The sequence below is a fragment of the Gekko japonicus genome, unplaced genomic scaffold (assembly GCF_001447785.1).
Source record: "Gekko japonicus isolate JY-2015 unplaced genomic scaffold, Gekko_japonicus_V1.1 scaffold206, whole genome shotgun sequence".
NCBI classification, from domain to species: Eukaryota; Metazoa; Chordata; class Lepidosauria; order Squamata; family Gekkonidae; genus Gekko; species Gekko japonicus.
Genome location: NW_015160842.1, coordinates 1,092,097 through 1,112,977, shown reverse-complemented (window position 1 = coordinate 1,112,977; position 20,881 = coordinate 1,092,097). Strand labels below are relative to the sequence as shown.

Sequence of the window (20,881 nt, the reverse complement as noted above, 5' to 3'; positions counted from 1 at the left end):
ATGCTGAAACATCGTCCCTCCCCAGATGCTGCACTCCTCAGACTTCACCACAAAATCTCCAGGAATTTCCCAAGCTGGAACTGGTAATTCTAGCCGGGCCTGGCCCTAGGGTTCCCAGGTCCCAGTGGGGGTTCCTCCACTTTTCAGGGCTTCAATCCACCACTGGCCAGTGGGGGAAGGCCCACACCAAAACTGGGATGTTGCTGGGCAATGTCCCCAACGCGATGACGTTACCCAGAAGTGGCATAATTGTGCCACCACCATCAGGGGATGCTCTAGTTTTTGAGCAAACTGTCATTTTGAAGGCAAAAAACCATATAGAGTTTTGCCCAAAAACTAGAGCATCACCCTCAACATTGGCAACACAGGGACATCACTTCCAGGTGATGTCATCACATTCCACCTGCTTTATGCACACAGCAGAAAATCCCAGGAAGGACCTGGGAGTGCCCCCCCCCCCAGATGCTAGGTAGGACCTGGCAACCCTACCTGGCCCCAATGACTCCTTCTTCAAAGGCCAAAATAGGCCTCAAAAGGGCCCTACCCCACATTTACTCAGAGAAACTGAAGCCTGGAATCTGTGGTTGCTTAGCAACAGCCACTGAGGGAATCCATTTTTTAAAGCTGCAGGAGCTCCTTTTATTATCTTTGAGTTCTTAAAAAAAAACCACCCGTTTTTTTATTTCACATTTTCCTGCAAACCTGGGGCCCTCTGACATTTGGCTGACTTCGCTGTTAGAATATAAGATGCTATACTGTCAGGGCCGGCCCCAGCTTATTTTGCACCCTAGGCGAGGATCCCTTCTGCCCCCCCCCCTCTATACTGTAGTGATAGGTCAAAGCTATTCCCTGAAAAAGCTGGTTTGCTAGCAACAACCCTGCCTTTTCCAGGCACCAGCAGGGTTCAAATCAGAAGAAGCCTCCGATGGTACCTGGGCTTCCCTGCCAGGGCCACGTTGTCCCCAAGTGCAGCACTTTACTTTTTTAGAACTGAACTGAGAGCCATTCACTTCTATGGGGGGACAACAAGGAGACGAGATCTGAACTTGGCTTGATGTGGTCATCAAGAAGAGAAGAGCCCACTCCCTTTAAAAGTTTATGGCCCACTGATTCTTGTCCCATAGAGCGCAATGGAAGGCCTCGAGAGCACGCACGATGGCATCATTTCAGGATTTATTTCTTGGTACGGATAGTTTTTTTGGAGGAGCGGGATGATAAAAATGTACTTTTATGCATGTATCCGAGATCAGACTGGAAGGGGTTTGGCTTTGTATACGTGGCGCCCATCGGCGGTGCCTATGTGGCGTTGCCGCCTCCACACCGGACTCTGCGGGTGACACGGCCTCACTCAACCGGAGTTCCGTACGCTCGTGACTGGGAGGCGTCCTCGTGACTTCGGGCCCAGATATTTGGTCAGGTCAGGGCGGGGCGGGGGGGCGGGGAAGAGTCCTGGAGTTCCCCTAGCAACGGCGGCGCTGGAACGCCAGCCGCAGAAAGTTGGTTTGGGGCGGGCTCTGCCCCGCCCCTTTCAGCCACCTGTCACGTGACGAGTCTTCTCGCCGTCGTTTGCCGTTAGGCGCCTTCTTCCGGGAACGAGCCGGATTGTGAGAGAACCGCGGGAGGGCGGGCGAGTCACGCTTCAGGCAAACGGCGGCGACGGGGAACGTGAAAGTAGCGACATGTCAACCAACAACGTCGGTTACAACGAGCAGGTCGGGGACGCTCAGCCCGAGGTGGGTCAGGAGGCGGCGCCCACCACAGCCCCCTCCATGCCGGCGGCCTTCGGTCTTTTCAGCAGCGACACCAAAAAGTAAGTAAGGAGCGGCGAAGGGAGGGGTGCGTGTGCGCGCGACGCCGGTTGGCCCCCGAGGCAGAGCTTCTCCAAGAAGGACCACCTCTGCCTTCTCTGCAGAGGCCAGAAACGCCAGTTGAACTTTCGTTCCCTCCTCCCCAAGTCCTGTGAAACAGTTTCCATCGGAGTTATTTGTGGAATGTACCTTAAATTTGAATAAGTGGCAGTGTGATGTATGGACGTTTCCTACTAATCGGATAAATTTTGGAACGGGAATTGGTGGTCCTTTGTCGTTCACTCACTTCTTAACCAGCCCCGTTTACAAGGGGGCGGGGAGGTTGTTGTTTGTGGAACAGAAGTGCTTGGAATGGGGAAAAAATGAAGTGCCCATTGAGAGTGATCGGCCCCTCCTTTCAGTTTGTATTCTTTAGGCTGTAAGTCTCACCGAACCTAGTGTGACTTACTGTCGAGTAAACATACACAGGATTGCCCTGTTAGCGGCTCTGAGGAAGTGAGATGAGTAGAGGAAGGCAATGGCAAACCAACTCTAAACGTCTCTTGTCTTGAAAATCCTACGGGATCGTCATAACTCAACTACAATTTGAGGACACTTTACACAAGGGACACTTTACACAAGGCACACACACACAAGACACTGTGGCAGGACTTAATGGGTTGGTGAAAGTGTGAGGGTTGTTTTTTAATACTCTCTTTTGGCTTGGCCACCATGGAGAGATTGGACAAACCGTCGTTTGCATTCTGAATCTGATTTCTGGTTTTTGGAGAAGGACATTTGTTATTGTTCCTGCCCATACACTGCATTCTATTATCATTGCTTTTCTAGGAAGGGCACATGGATGGTGACATGATTTTACTTTTCTGTTCCTTTTCCTGGACTTGCTTATTTCTGGACGTTTGAATAAGGGGAAGTTTTCTTTCCACAAGGTGTGGGGGTGGGGAAGTTTATGTTTTTTAAATGTCTTTTATTTTATTTATTTCACTGTAGCATTTCTCTGTAGATTATGCCAGTGATTTTCATTTATTTGAACAGAACAAAATCTTTTGACTTGGCCAAAAACTTGTACTCTATACTTTGTATTGGTTCATTCCTTTTAGTAATTTTCCTGGAAAGATAACACGTTCAAGTGTTTATAAAACTAAGTTACATGCTTACAGTACTTAATTCTCTTGGTTATTGCCTAATATTTTTCCTTGTTCTGTTTGTATGCTTGGATATCTGCATTGTTAGATTATTCAGAATTAATTTGGAATAGTTCCGTGTAAATGATTAAATTGAATATATTTTGTAGAGAATTGCATGGATGGCACACGTGAACAAAAAGTATGGTCAATATAGAGTTCAGTTACGACTGTGTAAATGCTCTAGGAAAACAGTAGTAATGACATTTGTTGCGTATGAATATTATGTTTATATTGTGCAAGTGTCCTGCAAATAATTCCTTTGCTAACATTGTCCTATGTAAATAGTTGATAATATTGTTACCTTTAGAGAAAGAGAGAAGTCCCAGCTGAGTTGATCCTCGGATTCCATGTGCAGCAGTCTCTGTTCTGTTTACCCTGTTTCCCCAAAAAATAAGACCTACCCAGAAAATAAGCCCTAGCAGGATTTGTATGCATTTGTGGTATAAGCCCTAGTGTGTCTTCTTGAGAAAAAAATAAATATAAGACAGTGTCTTATTTTTGGGAAAACACGGTAGTTGTGTATGTTAAATGAAGTGGCCAAAAATAGACATGATCTTGGGGGAGTGGATCCTTGCGTATTTGTACACTTGTCCACCTATTCTGATCTGAAGCAGAGTGTGGGTGGCAGTTCTACTTTTTAAAAACAAAAACAGAGCATTGGGTGACACCAGAAGTGAGCTGAACTAGAAGATAACTGCTGGAAGCACTAGAGCACATCTAGGTGAAATGGTGGGTAGGGTTTCAGTTCACTCACAGTCTGTTTTTCATTTTTAAAAATTAAAAAAACCACTCTCTTACGTATATGTGAATGAGTGGACATCTATAGGAAAATGAATCCCTCTGTCATTGCTAGTTTTAGTCTTGTGATGTGGGATATGTATTACATTAATCTGTTGCTGTGATTTGTTTTCAGAGAATTTCTTCGGTATTAATATTTGATTAAAATCTTATAGCAGCTCACAAATCTGTGACTGGAATGTGTTTTTTTGGGGGGTCACAACCAGTGTTCCCTTTAAGCTGAGTTAGTGTGAGCTAGCTCATAGTTTTTTAGCCTCCGGCTCACACATTTTTGTCTCAGCTCAGAAAGGAGGGCTCTAGAACAAACTAATTTATGCAGCAGCCAAATCACTCGCTCACAAATTTAATGCCAGTAGCTCACAAAGTAGAATTTTTGTTCACAAGACTCCACAGTTTAGAGAGAACATTGGTCACAACAAGATTTAAAAGCCTGTGGTGGAATATGTTTAAACTAAATGGCAGTAAAGCAATTGTCTCTTTTATATGTCGTATTGACTATAGTTATGTTATCAACACAGGTCCAGATTGTCACAGCCCCTTTTTTAAGTTGAAGGATTTGTATGCATAAGTGGTATATAGACATATCATTAATAATAATGATTCAAAAAGTTAACCGACTCCTGAAAAATAAGCACAAATGATTTGAAACAGAAACGGGACGCTACTTCCTCCTCCCCAAGACTTCCAATTTGTGATGAATAATCCTTTTGGCTGATTGTCTATGTAGGCTTTGTAAATAGAGCAGAATATCTGAAATGGGTGAAAGGAAAAGCCGAACTGTAAGTACACACATAGGCTTGATGCAGACAAAACCTGGAAATATCTAATTATCTGGCTGTCTACAGGCTGTGGGGTAGAGTGCATGAACCTGAAGATTCCCCAAGGCTTGCCTGTTCATAGCAATAGTCCATAATTTACTGTTAGATCTACACATTGTGTATATGTTAAATAACCAGCAGGGAAAATATTAACCTTTGAAAAGTAAAGCAGGAGAAAAATTTCTGTGTGAGTTTTAATGAAATTCAAGGAGACTTTGAAGTTTCAAGACGTTTCTTGCAAGATCATTTGTGACATAACCAGAAGAAAAAATGATGGGCTTCTATGAGTTTTCAAGTTTTATTTATTTATTCTATTTATACCCCATCCTCCCTGCTGAAGCAGGCTCAGGGTGGCTCACATAAAAAGTTAAGACACATAAAACAGTAAATTTGTAAAACAATTTATAAAGTGCTAGTAACAGTATCAATATTGCATAGCAATGGCGGAACATGGTAGCAGATCAGTCATAATGGGAATACAGTCTGCATTTATGTTAAAGCTATTATCTCAGTCCATTTATGCCGGCAGGGCACAGGCTGCCGATGGTGTTTCCGGGGCACAGGGTCTTTGCCAATATTCAGTTATTAGGTGCGGCTCCTTGGTGGAAGAGCTCCATCTTGCATGGCCCTGTGGAACTGCAAACAGTCCTGTAGGGCCCTGATGTCTTCTGGGAGCTTGTTCCACCAGCACAGAGCCGCCACTGAAAAGGCCCTGGCCCTGGTCGTGGCCAGCCTGGCATCTTTTGGACCAGGGAGTACCAGACAATTGAACTTCAAATCTTCCTTAGTGCTTATATAGTAATAGGACATGCTTACACATGATTAATTTGAACTGTGTGGCATCTGTTACAATTAAGTGATGCTATTAGCAGTGTTTCATGTTCTTTGCAGTTGCTCTGTCAATACCTGATTTTACAAAAGTGGAATTTTAGGCCTATTCATAGAGTGAGGAAGTTCATGATCTTTTAAACCTGCATTTTTAAACCAGGTTAGTGATTTACAGTGCAATCCTAAACAGCATTGCACTTTTTAAAATCCAGTTGTCAGTAGGCTTATTAATACTTAATTTTGTTTGGTGAAGTTCATCAATACTTTACTTTGTTAATTTCATCCCACAGGTAAAATCTGGTAGGGAGCTTGAACCACTCAAAATTGGCACTGAAAAAAGATAGCTCTCTCCCATGGGAAACATCCAGTAAAGATGGACTGGGGAGGGGACATTTTTCCCCTGAAGACTGGGAAATAATTTAAAGTGTTGGGTGGGGAAGGAATGCCAAAAAATCTTAGGCCAGGGGTGGTCAAACATGTTGCCCGGGGGCCAGATCAGGCTGTCAGGAACTCGCTGTCTTCTGCTTCTTTTTCCAGTTCTGCTGCTGCTGCGTCATTATAGGTTGGCAGCTTACAGATACACACGTGAACAGCATACTCAAGACTGCAACAGCACAGACATTTTGATGCAGTAATTCAGAGCAAGAGGTGTCAGTTATCAGACACTGTTAAAGAGTGCTAATGTTTTAAGTATGTTTTTATTTTATGTAAAAAATCCCAAACCTTTGTTTTTGTGTCTATATGTGTTTATAATATCTCCACTGCCTGGCATTACATTTTATGACACACATAGCCCGGCCCAATAAGGTCTCATTTATGTCAGATCCGGCCCTCTTAACAAATGAGTTCGACATGCCTGTTTTAGGCAATGTTTTAACTTGTAGAATAATGATTGGTGCTTTTTAAGGTGACGTTTTAAATGACCATTGTAACTTCTGTGCTCTTTAAAATACTTTCTGATAGCATGTAAGAACATAAGAGACACCAGTGTTGAATCAGGCCAAAGGCCCATCCAGTTCAACACTCTGTCACACAGTGGCCAAAAATACCAGGTGCCATCAGGAGGTCCACCAGTGGGGCCGGGACATTAGAAGCCCTCCCACTGTTGACCCCCCCCCAAGCACCAAGAAGACAGAGCATCACTTGCCCCAGAGTCCCTATCTATACCTTGTGGCTAATAGCCACTGATGGACCTCTGCTCCATATGCTTATCTAATTCCCTTTTGAAGCCGTCCATGCTTGTAGCCGCCACCACTTCCTGTGGCAGTGAATTCCATGTGTTAATCACTCTTTGGGTGAAGAAGTACTTCCTTTTATCCGTTCTAACCCGACCGCTCTGCAGTTTCATGGAGTGCCCACGAGTTCTTGTATTGTGAGAAAGGGAGAAAAGTACCTCTTTCTTTACCTGCTCTTTCCCATGCATAATCTTATAAACCTCGATCATGTCACCCCTTAGTCGTCTTTTCTCCAAGCTAAAGAGCCCTAAGCGCTTTAACCTTTCCTCATAGGGAAAGTGTTCCAACCCTTTTATCATTCGAGTTGCCCTTTTCTGCACTTTTTCCAAAGCTATAATATCCTTTTTAAGGTGTGGTGACCAGAATTGCACACAGTATTCCAAATGAGGTCTTACCATTGATTTATATAGGGGCATTATTATATTGGCTGATCTGTTTTCAATACCCTTCCTAATAATCCCCAGCATAGCATTGGCCTTCTTTATTGCAGTCACACACTGTCTCGACATTTTCAGTGAGTTATCTACTACAACTCCAAGATCTCTCTCTTGCTCAGTCTCTGCCAGTTCAGACCCCATCAATGTGTATTTATATTTAGGATTTTTGGCTCCAATGTGCATCACCTTGCACTTGGCCACATTGAACCCCATTTGCCATGTTGACGCCCAATGGCTCATCCTTGACGAATCCCTTTGGAGTGCCTCACAATCCTCCCTGGTTTTCACCACTGAACAACTTCGTATCATCTGCAGATTTAGCCATTTCACTGCTTATTCCCACCTCCAAATAATTAATGAACAAGTTAAAAAGCAGTGGACTGAGTACTGATCCCTGCGGTACCCCACTGCTTACCACCCTCCACTGAGAAAATTGCCCATTTATACTCACTCTCTGTTTTCTATTAATTAGCCAGTTTTTGATCCACAAAAGAACTTGTCTTTTTATGCCATGATTTTTGAGCTTACTTAGGAGCCTTTGATGAGGAACTTTATCAAAAGCTTTCTGGAAGTCAAGGTAAACAACATCTATTGGGTCCCCCTTGTCCACATGTTTGCTCACCCCCTCAAAGAACACTAACAAGTTAGTGAGACAAGATCTTCCCTTATAGAACCCATGTTGAGTCTGCCTCAATAGGTTTTGTTCAACTATGTGCCTATTAATTCTTTCCTTAATAATGGTTTCCACCAGTTTACCCGGTATCGACGTCAGACTGACTGGCCTGTAATTTCCCGGCTCTCCTCTGGAACCCTTTTTAAAGATGGGAGTGACATTAGCTACCTCCCAGTCCTCAGGAATGGAGGCAGATTTTAAGGCAAGATTACATATTTTTGTAAGGAGATCCACAAGTTCACATTTGAGTTCTTTCAGAACTCTCGGATGTATGCCATCTGTAGTAATTGTTAAGACAGTTCATATTATTGGGTAATAATTACAATTTCCTACATATTGTAGACAGGTACTTTCCTCAAATCCTTTTTTCTGCTTCAGGTTACACCATGTTTTGTACATATGAAAGGAACTGGTCTGTATCTTGTGTATAATGAGCTAACAAAGAGTCAAGAAGCTTGTTTTATTTCATTTAGATGTTTAGTTTTCTAAACTCTTTGAGGATTAAGAACTTGGTTATTGATTTTTCAGAACTGAATCTGATCAGAGAAATAACCTTGACTGATATTTTGCAAGATATCCATTTATGATATGGATTTTATATGGTTAGTTTTGTCTGTAGGTACTATGATATTCCTGCCAACCTAGCAGTTCGAAAGCAAGAAATTGCAAGTAGATAAATAGGTACCACTTCGGTGGGAAGGTAACAGCGTTCCGTGCACCTTGGTGTTTAGTCATGCCGGCCACATGACCACGGAAATGTCTTCGGACAGCGCTGGCTCTTCGGCTTTGAAATGGAGATGAGCACCGTAACCCTAGAGTCGGATTCGACTGGCTTTCGACCAAGGGAACCTTTACTATGACATTATTACATGATAATAATACATTACTGAGTAGATAAAGTTTCAGAAGTTTAGCTCAACATCCAGATTTACTACTAAGAAATGCTGTGATGCATTAGCTTGGGAACAGACATTGTTATATCCCCCCCCCCGCCCCCAGAATTGGCAGCAGTTTGAAAGAGATCATTGCTTGTGTTTACATTAACCCAGTGTTTCCTCTGGTAAATGGTTATTGTAGGTGTCTGTATTGTTTTAAGTAATACTGGGTTAAATGCCGATGACTCTGGCATGTGGCCAGCTATACAGTTCCTCCAGTGAGATGGTATTTTTATGTAGAAGATAGGGCAACAATTTTCACAAACTCCCCTGTCCCACTTTGCCCCGAGGGTCTACTGACACCCAGGAACTAAATTTTGGGTGGCTCAGTAGACTGTAGCAGGAGGGTAGATGGAAAAGTCTCATTTTACAAAGTCTGCTGATGTTTGGATGCATGCCACTGTGTTTAAATCAAAAGCTTCTTCTCTTTACTGCAGTACTGATGGTTCCTGTTATGTCTTTCCCTTGTTTTTTTAGCTTATAAATGAAGAAGCATACCTACATTTGGGTACAACTTCATCTCTAACGCTGGTTTATTGTTTGACTTGAAATGTCACTTGAAAATAGTCGTACTCACTCTGCAATTTGGGGAGTCTCATTTGCAATTACCATCAACCAAAGAGCTACATTTACTTCCTGCCCTGGCATGAGGCCTGCATCTTAGGGGTGGCTTGCAGTTTACCTGTTCTTCTGGCAATGGCTGTTTCAAGGTGGGAACCACCAGACCACAAACCCTGCCCCAGATTTCAGGAGCCATATTGTGGAACAATGCTCAGAAGAAGGAGGAGTTGGATTTATACCCTGCCCTTCACTCCAAGTCTCAGAGCAGCTTATAGTCTCCTTCCCTCCCTCCCCCCACAACAGAAACCCTGTGGTAGGTGGGGCTCAGAGAGCTCTGAGAGAACTGTGACTGACCCAAGGTCACCCAGTGACTATCACTGCTTTAAAATTCCATAAATATACCAAGCAGTACAATTTTATACATGAATATATAGAATGTGTTTTATAAAAAGTAAATATTGTATGCATTTTGTTTCCTTCCCCCAATTTTTGTTTCTCCCTTGAAAAAGTGTGAAACACCTATTTTTTCTTTATGGCTTCAAAATGTCCAGAAGTTCTGCATCTGTAGGTTTTATTGCATCTGTAACAAATTGATATAAGCAGAGTTGTTCGTTAATTTGGTGGCACATCTTGGAGGTGACAAAGTAGTATAGGCCTGAAGGTAGCAAAAATACTATTCTGAGTAAGGAAATCTCATGGGTAGAGTCCTGTCGAACAACTTGTAGAACTTTGAAGCAGGAGGCAATTCTTTGTAAAGTTAGAATTCATTTGTTCTGTAATCTGTATTGGCAATCTTGTTTAAGTTGGCATTTAATTACCAAATAAGATTTCATTACATTCTGTAAATTGGGAAGTACTGCTAATATGCAGTTGCGTTACTTACTTGCAGTAATCTTTGTGTTTCCTCTCTTCATACCCAATAAAATATATAATTGCAATTTGTATTTTTCTAAGAGTTTCTGCTTCAAGTGAAGCTTTGCTTCAAAAATGTCTCTTTGGTTTATACAGTAGATTACTAGTGTTAGCTATTTTATTTTTAAAAAATATGTAGTGAATAGTCACGATGTAGAAGTATGAGTTGTATTGTAGATCAAAGTAAAATGCTTATACGTAGTCCTGTGCTGCTGCTGGCTCAGTTTATTTGGTTATTATAGCTAATAAATGTTAGTAATTTAATTTATTTTAATTTATTTATGTGGACTGTGAGATGCTTCATGCAAGTTGATAAAGATTCAGAGAAGTACTGCCAGAAGATTTCACACTGACATAATCTCCAGAAGAAAGAGCAGTTATAATATTTACAAGAAGAGGAACTATGAGATTGCTTTCCTCTTATGTCTTTGTTTCCTTATCCCAGTAATAGTTCATAAAGCCCTTGGTTCTTATAAATGGTGAGCCAGTTATAGTCCTGCACAATTACCCACAAATTAATTTGGCTTTAATGGAATTTATCTATGAATTAAATGGAATGGCAGGATTGCATTCTAAATGTTGTTGTTTATACTACAGTCTCAAGTGACTACAACACTTGTAATAACCAGTACACTCTCTGCTTTTAATGGAGTATGAGTGGTTTGCTGGTCTCCAGGAGGGGCCTGGCAATCTCCTGGAATTAAAACTGATCTCCAGGTGACAGGTATCACTTCCCTTGGAGGAAATGGCTGCTTTGGAGGGTGGACTTTATGGCATTATACCCCACTGAGATCCTGTCCTTCCAAAATCCCTTCCTCCCCAGGCTCCACCCCCAAAATCACCAGGTATCTCCCATCTCAGAGTTGGCAACCCTAAGTATGAGCTATCTTTCTATGGCTGCAGTCACACACGCTAAATAATCCACTTTCAATGCACTTTCCAACTGGATTTTTCCAGTTCACACAGTAAAAATCCAGTTGGAAAGTGCACTGAAAGTGGATTATTTAGCATGTGTGACCACAGCCTATGTGTCTGATAGTATCCCTGCATATTCCATCATGGGAGCTTGGGCAGTCTTGTACCATCTGTTTATTGCATCGACTGCATGCAGGTGAAAACACTGCCCCTATTCTATGCATGTATTCATGAGACTGAACAAAGCCTAAGTATGTTCTGGCAGTGCTGTAGTACTTTTCAAATGATCTGGCTTGCTCCAGTTTATGCAAGTGGTGGTTGGTGGTAATTTTGTCTTTCACTTGTTTTCATTTATTGGCTGTTTGATCAGCATTTCAGTCTTGAGTAAAGCTAAATTTCAACTTGGAATATATTTTTCAAATGACATGATTGATTGTTGTATGCATCTGTCCTTTACATGCAGTATGTTTCAAGGCTGCAGGTTTTCTGTCTAGGGTACAGCATACTTTCCCCTTTGATTAACAATAAGATGTTTCATTCCGTTCTAAAAAACAAGCAAAAATTCTCCAGCCAGTTATGTGACAAGAAGACCATTGATAATTAGTAGAATATGTTATATGACCTAAGCAAGATTTGCATGTTGCTATTACAAGTAGCATAAAACTTGTTTGTGGAATTAGAAGAAGAAGAGGTGGTATTATAGGAAAGTAGGAAGAATGATTTTGTAGAAATTGATTTTAAAAGTGTTGCTCTTCATCAGTGAAAGCAATAAGCATGCATGTCAAAATGACAGAATTTTGAATGTTTCATACAGTACAGGAAATAGGTTAAGAACTGCACATGAGATTCACATAATTTTCTACATAGATTATTCACCAATGGCCTAGCCAATCCTGCTTATTTTCCAAGATCTGATGAGATTGGGCTAGCCTGGGCTATCCAGATCAGGGTAATGTATTAACTCATATAAACTAAACCTAAAAGGCAGAGACAAATGAACAGTGGGGGAAAATCCAAGTATATATTTGAATTGGTTTTTCTAGATCCATTCACACAATAACAGGCTGATTAAAATGTAATGGTGTGATGGTTTTTTGGAAATGAATTTCAAAATGAATTGTGTTTTGGGAGTAGTAACATCTGGTTTTCACTTCCCACTTGCATTGGCTACATTGAGTGCTGTTCTGTGCAGTGCTGTTGTGGGGAATATCTGCCACAAGATGAAGCTAAATTCTGATGTTATCACAAATGTGTGTCGATTTTGCTATTTTTGAATTAACAAAATAGCTCATTTTTTATTTGTAGAAGTTGCATATTAATGTGTATTTTGAAGAAGAAACTGGAAACATTCTAGGTCAGGTACCTGCAGTACCAAGTTTAAAATCTGTTCTTTAAGTAGTGAAAGTATGAGTCCCATAAAATCTATTTTGCTATATTATTTCACACAGTTAAACAATTACATACATTACTTCCTTGAAGATAAATGGGGAAAGTTAATTCTAAATTAAATTACAGTGGAAAGTAGAGTGCCTCCATACAGATCTTATCTGTTGCTGGAACCTCAACTGTAGTTGAAGAATATAATCAAACTATTCAGTATGCACCACTTCTTTAAAAACTACTTTGATTGCTGAAACTAATTCAACCATATCAAAAACACAGGGTGAATATCAGGTCTTGTTCACCTGAGGATAGAGTGACATGAAGAGAAAGTAATAGCTCATATGTCTTGATAGAACAGAAAATTGGTTTAATGATTCAGTTCTATTGGTAGGCATTCCCTAAATCAAGGCTTAATGGCGTCACTTATCTGATCACTTTATTAAAAGAGCCTGGTGCCATTATAGGGACGTGGTTCAGTTTGGGCTAAGGATTATCTGATTGTAAGAAATCTGTACAGTATTTTGACATTTCCTAGACAAAGCTTGTTTGTCTTTTTTTAAAATGGAGTGTTGTCAGTGCAGGATAGTTTGTTTTCATGTGCTTCAGCACAGACGTTCTTCTCACAACTATTGTTGAAACTAGCAGATGGCTGTCTTCATTTCAAACCAGTTCTGCCATATTTGGAGGCTCAGACTTTGCATGCCCACATTCCATAAAGACTTTAATGTGGCTTACCTTTGGAAACTGCACATTAGCAGCAATAAAAGTGTTAATGAAATATTTAACCAAATGTCAAAATTTGGAGACACATCATATGGAAAAGAGATATGCCCATGGCTATGCAGAATGTATGAACATTTTAACAGATGGCAAAATTTACTGGAATAATGTTCAGCTTCACCAGTTTGCATTTTTAGACTAGGTTTCTGCCAAATAAAATGTGTTCATAAATTATTGGAGTCTTTTTTTTGTTTGTTTCTTTAGTCTGTAGAGTAGACGTATGTTGCCGGGAAATATGGCTTGGAAGCAAATTGTCTTTGCTGAGATTTGCAAATGGTTCCTTTACTGTGAACTGATCGAAGGTGGTAGTTTCCTTACAGTACTGGTTCTTGAGTTTTCTGTGCAGAAGACTATTCCAGATTAATTGAAAAACTTACCTCAGCCGCTATGCAAGGTGTTTTTAGAATTGTTCAATTAATTTAGTGTTGACTGAGCATATCCTATTTAAAAGTCATGGAAAGGTGTATAATTGAATGGGTGAATTTCTTGTAGAGTAGTCCAATCCTAATATTTAAACTTGATGTGTGTACTGGTTCATTGGCATGTTTGTAGTCAAGGCCATCTGTTAGAGTGGCACTGTGCCTCCTGCTATAGTGGTATGCCAGTTTCATTAGGCGTATGAGCCAGAAAAGATGAATGGTTTGGATAGCGGATCCTGTAAAATAAGTATTTAATGAATTTGAGCTCATAAATCTGCATGGTGTAATCTGAGTTATAGACTGTGATGCAGTAGTAATACACTGAGGAAAAAGGAGGAAATGCTTAACTATGATGAATTGGGGGAGTGGTTGATACAGAGGCTTTGTCTGGCTCAGATATACTGTGGTGGGATAAGTAGAATTGCACATATCCAATACACACACTTTGCATGAGACCCGCAAGCAAGGATTCTGGTGGACATAGGCTTGAACAACATAGTTGCTCAATATGAAAGAACTGGGGAGGAAGCACACAGCTTTCCTCTCTGTAGTGGCATCCACATGCATAGGCTGCAGTCAGTGCATTAGTGCCTGTACCTAGAGGTGATACAGGGTCACCTGGTAGGCAGAGTGGACAGATCCAATTCCAGTCCACCACTGTAATTTCTTTCTTCTTTTTGCCTTGTTCAGATGAGGTTCAAATCTCCTGTAAACTGTCTCTGTGTGAACAATAAATGCTTGTTGTCTCAAATTACATGCAGTAAAATGCCTTGTAACATACATAGCAGGGTTAAGAAGTGGAGGATAGAAGTACTTTCATATTCTCTTATGTTAGGAGTATGTTAACAGATAACTGCTGTTGAGTCTTGTTAGTACAAACTTCTGTGTGTATGTATATTCATGTGTGCATAGAATTTTGCCTTCCCTTTTCCATCACATGTTAACTATTAGTTCAAGCACTACATAATCCAGAGGTGTTGAACTCATTTGTTACGAGGGCCGGTTGTCACTTTGTCAGGCTGGGCCATGTGTGCCATTAAATGTAACACGAGGTACCGGATATAGAAACTTTATAAAGATGATTTCAGATGCCGAATGGCAGTTGCCAGCTTGATTGGATTGGGTGTGATATGCAGAGGGGTAGTAGAAAGTGAAGAGGACCTAAAGAGCCTCTTGCTCAAAGTAAAAGAGGAGAGCGCAAAAGTGGGCTTGAAGCTCAACATCAAAAAAACTAAGATCATGGCATCCTGCCCCATCACTCCTTGGCAAATAGAAGGGGAAGTCGTGGAAGTAGTGACAGACTTCACGTTCCTGGGATCCCAGATCACCGCAGACTGTGACTGCAGCCATGAAATTAAAAGACGCCTGCTCCTTGGGAGGAAAGCGATGGCGAACCTAAACAGCATGATAAAAAGTAGAGACATCACCCTGCCAACAAAAGTCCGCATGGTCAAAGCAATGGTATTCCCAGTAGTCATGTATGGCTGCGAGAGTTGGACTATAAGGAAGGCCGAGCGCCGAAGAATAGATTCTTTTGAACTGTGGTGCTGGAGAAGACTCTTGAGAGTCCCTTGGACGGCAAGAAGATCAAATCAGTCAATCCTAAAAGAAATCAACCCTGACTATTCCCTGGAAGGCCAGATAATGAAACTGAAGCTCAAATACTTTGGCCACCAAATGAGAAGGGAGCACTCAATAGAGAAGACCCTGATGCTGAGAAAGATTGAAGGTCAAAGAAGACGGGGACGGCAAAGGAAGAGATGGTTGGACAGTGTCATAGATGCAACGAGCATGAAGTTGAGCAAACTTCAGAGGACAGCGGAGGACAGGAGGGCCTGGCGTGATCTGGTCCATGGGGTCGCGAAGAGTAGGACTCGACTGTGTGACTGAACAACAACAAGTAGGCATGGAGATAGCAGCACTGGTAATGAGAGAGGAAACCTAGGCCTCAGTTTGGTACAAGAGGATTCAGTCCATGAGGATGCAAAGAATAAATGAAAATTAGACCGAAGAAGTCAGCAGTGACTCATAAAAGGACATACCCTACCACAAATTTTGTTAGTCTTTTTTAAAGGTGCTACTGGACTCTTTTTCTACTGCTATTAGAAACTACAACATTCAGAAACCAGTGAGGGAACATTTTAACCTTCCAGGACATCCAGTTGCTGACCAAAGAGTAGCAGTTCTCTTACAAAGGAATTCCAAAGGGAGATTAGAAAGAGAGACTGCTGAATTCCAACTGATCATGAAGCTCAATGCAAACCCTTGGGCTGAATTGGACCTAGGTTGTTTCTCTCATTACCAATGCCTGCTATTGTCATTCGGTGTCTGAAATCACTTCATTCTCCAAGGTATAAAGAAAGATGGACTCACAGCTAGAATGAGTGAGCAGTGACTCATGAAGAAGTGAGCAGTGACTCATGAAAGCTCCTACCCTGACAGAAACTTTGTTAGTCTTTAAGGTGCTACTGGACTCTTGCTCCCTTTCACTAATAAGGAATGCAAGCAGTACTGTTAGGTTTCTTCACCTCCATCTTTTAGAAATGAAAAGGGAGATCCATATAGTGCTCTCTTTCTCTCCCCCCCCCCCGAAGAAGTGTGCAGACAAACAAAAGCTTATAGCTGGAATAAAAGGTTGTTGGTCTTACACAGGACTGCCTTTCTCTCTGGCATGATCTCTCTAGCTTCCCCTCCCCACAAAGATGTGTGCAAGCAAACAAAAACTTATAGTTGGAATAAAACGCTGTTGGTCTTTCTCTCTGGCATGCTCTCTCTAGCTCCCCCCCCCAAGAAGTGTACAAGCAAACAAAAGCTTATACCTGGAATAAAACTTTGCTTGTCTTCTTAAAAGTGCTACAGGAGTCCATTTTCTCTCTCTCTCTGGCTCTTTTCTCCCCCCAGAGGACGAGGGGGAGAAGCCCTCAGCCAATCAAAGGAAGGCTTTTTTCCTCCTCTCCTCTGCCCAGCAGGAAATAGGAGAGACTGGGGGAAAGGAGCTGCGATGCCAGAAGGAAGCAGCAGACTGCCAAGTTCTTGGCGGGCTAGATAGGAGCCCCCCGTGGGCCACATGTTTAACACCCCTGACATAACCATTCCTTTGTTTAGTTTTGAGGTAGATATGGGGTCTGTGTTTTGCCTTTGGAGTATTACTACTACGAAGAAGGTTGTGTTGTTAGAACACACAGGCATAGTACAATGGTACATATATTTTGACAGTCAGCCTTTTAAAACAGTATTGATCTACAGATTGAGTAGAACCAGCATAAAAAGATTTAATTAAGACTTCCGGTTTATGGCAGTGCGCTAGCAGACTCACCTCCCGGACCTCCCGGGGGTGAAGCTGCGCTCCAGCCAAAGAAGGGGGTGCGCAGGCTCGCAACCCCCCCCAGGGGCCCGGTGAAGGGGCCCTGGCCATGGAACTTCTAAGAAGTCGCCTCTTTGACGGCAGAATGCCAGAGAATTGAGGCGCCTCTTTGTTCCGACGGTTCTTTGTGCTGTGAGACCGAATGGACTTAGTGACGCTGACTGGGGCAAGTGCAGGAAATCGTGCGGCAGAAATTAAATGAAAGCGAGGTTGAACAACCAATTATGAACGTGAGTCAATTCCGAAGCGTTTTGTAAAGGGAAAAAGATAGCTCCCCACCCCACCAAATGGAGAAAAAACGAGCGGGGGAGGGACGCCTCCCATGCGCACGAACTTTTGAGCGATTGAGGGGGGGAGCGGAAGAAAACGCGAGGGAAACTGCCTAGAAGTACTTACCAAAGCGAATTTAAGCGGTCAAGCGCACATTCAGATACTTTTAAAAAATTCGCAAAAGTAAACAAATGAAAAAGATGGCAGGGAAGAAGGACAGAGAAAAACTTTTGAAAGCGAAAGGGTCTGAGAGCCCGAAACCGGAAGTTACCAGTGAGGTGGCAAAGTCTATAGCGGATTACATGCACCCTCTACTGGAACAGCTGAATAACCTCAAGGAACAGATGTCTATAGTGACTCAAAGCATTACTGTGCAACAAACCCAGATAAACGACTTGATACAAATAATGAAGCAAGATGCTGAGAAGGTAAAGGAAGTGGCTGTAACTACACAGAAGGTGAAGAAGAAAGTGCAAAAGGGAAATTGTGGTAAGATTCTCAAAGAGGCATGTGAGGGATGCAATCCTGAAAGCGGTTGCTGGAGCACCCCTGAAAGTGGGGGGAAATACCATCAGAACGCTAAAGGATATTCCATTTGAAGTAAGACAACGGAGAAAGAAGTATAAAGAGCTGGTGCTTTTTCTTCAGACAAACTCAATTGGCTATAAATGGCTATTTCCAGAAGGTGTCACTTTTAAGATCAAAGACAAAAAAGAAAAGATTGACTCTGTTCTGAAAGCTCAAGAATTCCTAAGGGTTCAGCTGGGAAGGCCAGAGGACGGGAAAAAAGAAGAGGACAGCAAGTCCAGCAGCGAGCTAGACTCTGGTTCTTCCAATGAGGACTCTCTGTCAGAGCAAGGGGCAGCAGCCCTAAAAAGTCCTTACAAGCTGCGGAAGAAAAGGGGAAAGGAGAAGTAAAGGCTGAAGGACTCTGAAATGTGCCTTTGAGACTTTTGTTATGGGAAGATCGGGGGTACTGTTTCTTAGACAGTTAAATTTAAGCTTTAAAGGAAAAGTGTTATAAATGTTTGACTCAGTTTATAAAGGGATCAATGATGAGAAGACTAGATGTAACTAAGCTAGTTGGAGGATCTCCTCTCTTGGGTTTTTAGTTAGTAGTGGGTTCTTTTCTTTACCCCGTATATGTAGTTTCCCCTCCCTTTTCTTCTTTTGTAGTTTTTGTAGTGATAAAAAATAATAAAAAATCCCCTCCGGGGGCTCAAAAAAGAGATTTAATTAAGATTTAATAATTATAAAATACTTTAAAATACTTTAGGTGACATACAGCAATAAGTAAGGTAGAGTGCATTTAAAAAAAGTGGTATGGAGCAACAGTAGATATATTATGCTGACATCTAACAAGTCAGAATGATGTGTCATGGGAATCAAGCTGATGATACTTCTGTGGCTAAGGATTTAGTATTCAGCATCCTATTTGAATGATAATTTCTTGGGTCCTTCCTCTGGGAGTTGGTGACAAAAACTAGGAGTGGACCTCAGCCATGTGTTTTATCCCCCATGCTCATTAGAACAGGGAGAATTGAGTTCTGCAGTCACAGTCTGTCTGTGAAACTCTCCTAAGTTCTGAGAACAGTTTGCCAATAAATTGCCTACCCAGCAGATGCCCAGTTGTAAGGATCGGAACTTACAGATCTCGAGGCTTTCATTAAGTGCGATCAAGCTGTAAGTTTTTACAGGTTAGTTGCAGCCTGTTTGGGCCGAGCATTAATTAAAAGGACCTGGTGGCCTTGACCAGGGCATAAAACACTTTTATCTGGTTGTCAGCTAGCTATGAGGTGGGGGGCAGCGATACCAGAGAAGGCCTTGGTGCACACATCAAGGCCTTGGTGACTGGTGGTATGATTACCTGGTGGAGGGAAGCTTGTAAGTATTCGTTGTCTCAGAGATTCAGCATCTGCCCAGCACAAGTGGTTTGAGTATTTTTTGCCATTTTCATGATTTAAGAGTGATTCCTGCATAGCGAACACTCTTTATTGCTTGAATAAAGGCAGACGTGGTTTTTAATCTGTGTTGGGAGTATTTGCTGAGCGTCTGCTTATGTCCTCGAAGGGAACCCAGAAACAAAAAGCCTCAACAAAGGACCAGGACCCAGTGAGAACCTCAAGGCCCCCAGGTGGCTGTGAGTTCACCGCCTGAGTACGGGAGAGGGACCATCCTTGGTCTAGACACAATATCCACTGAAATTTTGCCAGTTTTGATTGGGAAGGAGCAGTATCTCAATTTTCTGCCTTCTCTTGCTCAGCCAAGTCTTTGCAGCATATGACACACTGTTGCCTAAAGCTGTCCTTACTGCCCCCTCCAGTCATCTTGTATGCCAAAATAGTCTTCTCCTGTCCTTTAAATCCTGTGAGTCTAAACATCCTCGTAGTCTTCAGTTACCACTGTCACATGTTTCACGTTTTCCCTTGGCTGAAGATACAGCAAATGCTACTTGCTCCAGTGCTTGCCACTCCAACCTGCTACCATTTTTGTAGCTATTTTTTTTTGGGGGGGGAGGTTGTATTTTTATATGTGTGTGCGTTCATGTGAGTGTTTGTACACCTGGAAGTCTTGGTGACCTTTGGTGACTGACTGTGTGTGCACCTGGAAGTCATGGCGACCTCTGGTGACTGATCCCCTACTGGTGGCCTGGAGGATATTCAGAGAGGTGGCTGAATAAAGCCTGCTCTCACCTGTGGTATTTCAAGGACGTCTCCCCATTTTGTAGCTAATTTGACAGGAAGAGAATGGATCTGTATTAGTCCTTTGTACTATTAAGGTAGTTTGCTAGCTCTCATGACAGTTCATTATTTTGTGAAGGGTTTCATGGGCCATGTTGCAAACGCTAACAAGCTTGATTTTTTTTTTTTGGTCAAAAGACTTTTTATTTTCCATTCTTATCACATTTTACATCTTTTTATCAATTGGTTGAATATTCCCTTTTCCCTCCCTCCCCCGAAAGGCTTCCCGCAATGCATTTCCCTCATGTCCCATATAGATAAACTCAGGATAACATCAAGTACTTAATATTGTTCTAAACATAGTAAATTTTGTCTCACGTCCCAGTTCTTTTCTAAATATATCTTAAAGTCCTTCCATTCTTCAAAAAATTCTTGGTCCTCTTTGTTGTTCAACTTTTTGGTTATTTTGTCCATCTCAGCCATGAACAGAAATTTTTGTATCCATTCTTCCAGATCTGGTATTTTTTCTTGCTTCCAATATTGAGCATATATCATTCTTGCCGTTGTTATCAAATACCAGAATAGTGTCTTTTTTGTTACATTTAGTTCTTCCATTTTTAAACCTAAGAGCAGAATTTCAGGTGTTTTCTTAAAAGAACATTTTAGAATCTTTTGCATTTCACTGTGGACTTTTGTCCAAAAGTCCCTAGCTTTATCACATGTCCACCACATGTGATAAAATGAGCCCTCATGTTTTTTACATTTCCAAAATTTGCTAGACATATTCTGGTTCATATTTGCTATTTTCTTAGGTGTCATGTACCATCTATACGTCATTTTGTAACAGTTTTCTTTTATGTTAGTACATACAGATAGT

The 20,881-nt window shown here is 41.8% G+C and overlaps 1 protein-coding gene across 1 annotated transcript in view; it reads left to right on the top strand.

Annotated features, from left to right (window-relative positions):
- The first annotated feature begins 1,571 nt into the window (after positions 1-1,571).
- The window catches only part of AP3B1 (adaptor related protein complex 3 beta 1 subunit), a 340,812-nt gene continuing 321,502 nt past the window's right edge, over positions 1,572-20,881 (top strand). The window contains exon 1 of the mRNA XM_015419569.1: positions 1,572-1,810. Coding sequence (XP_015275055.1) covers positions 1,680-1,810 — 131 coding nt within the window. The 5' untranslated portion in view covers positions 1,572-1,679. The remainder of the gene's footprint in view (positions 1,811-20,881) is intronic.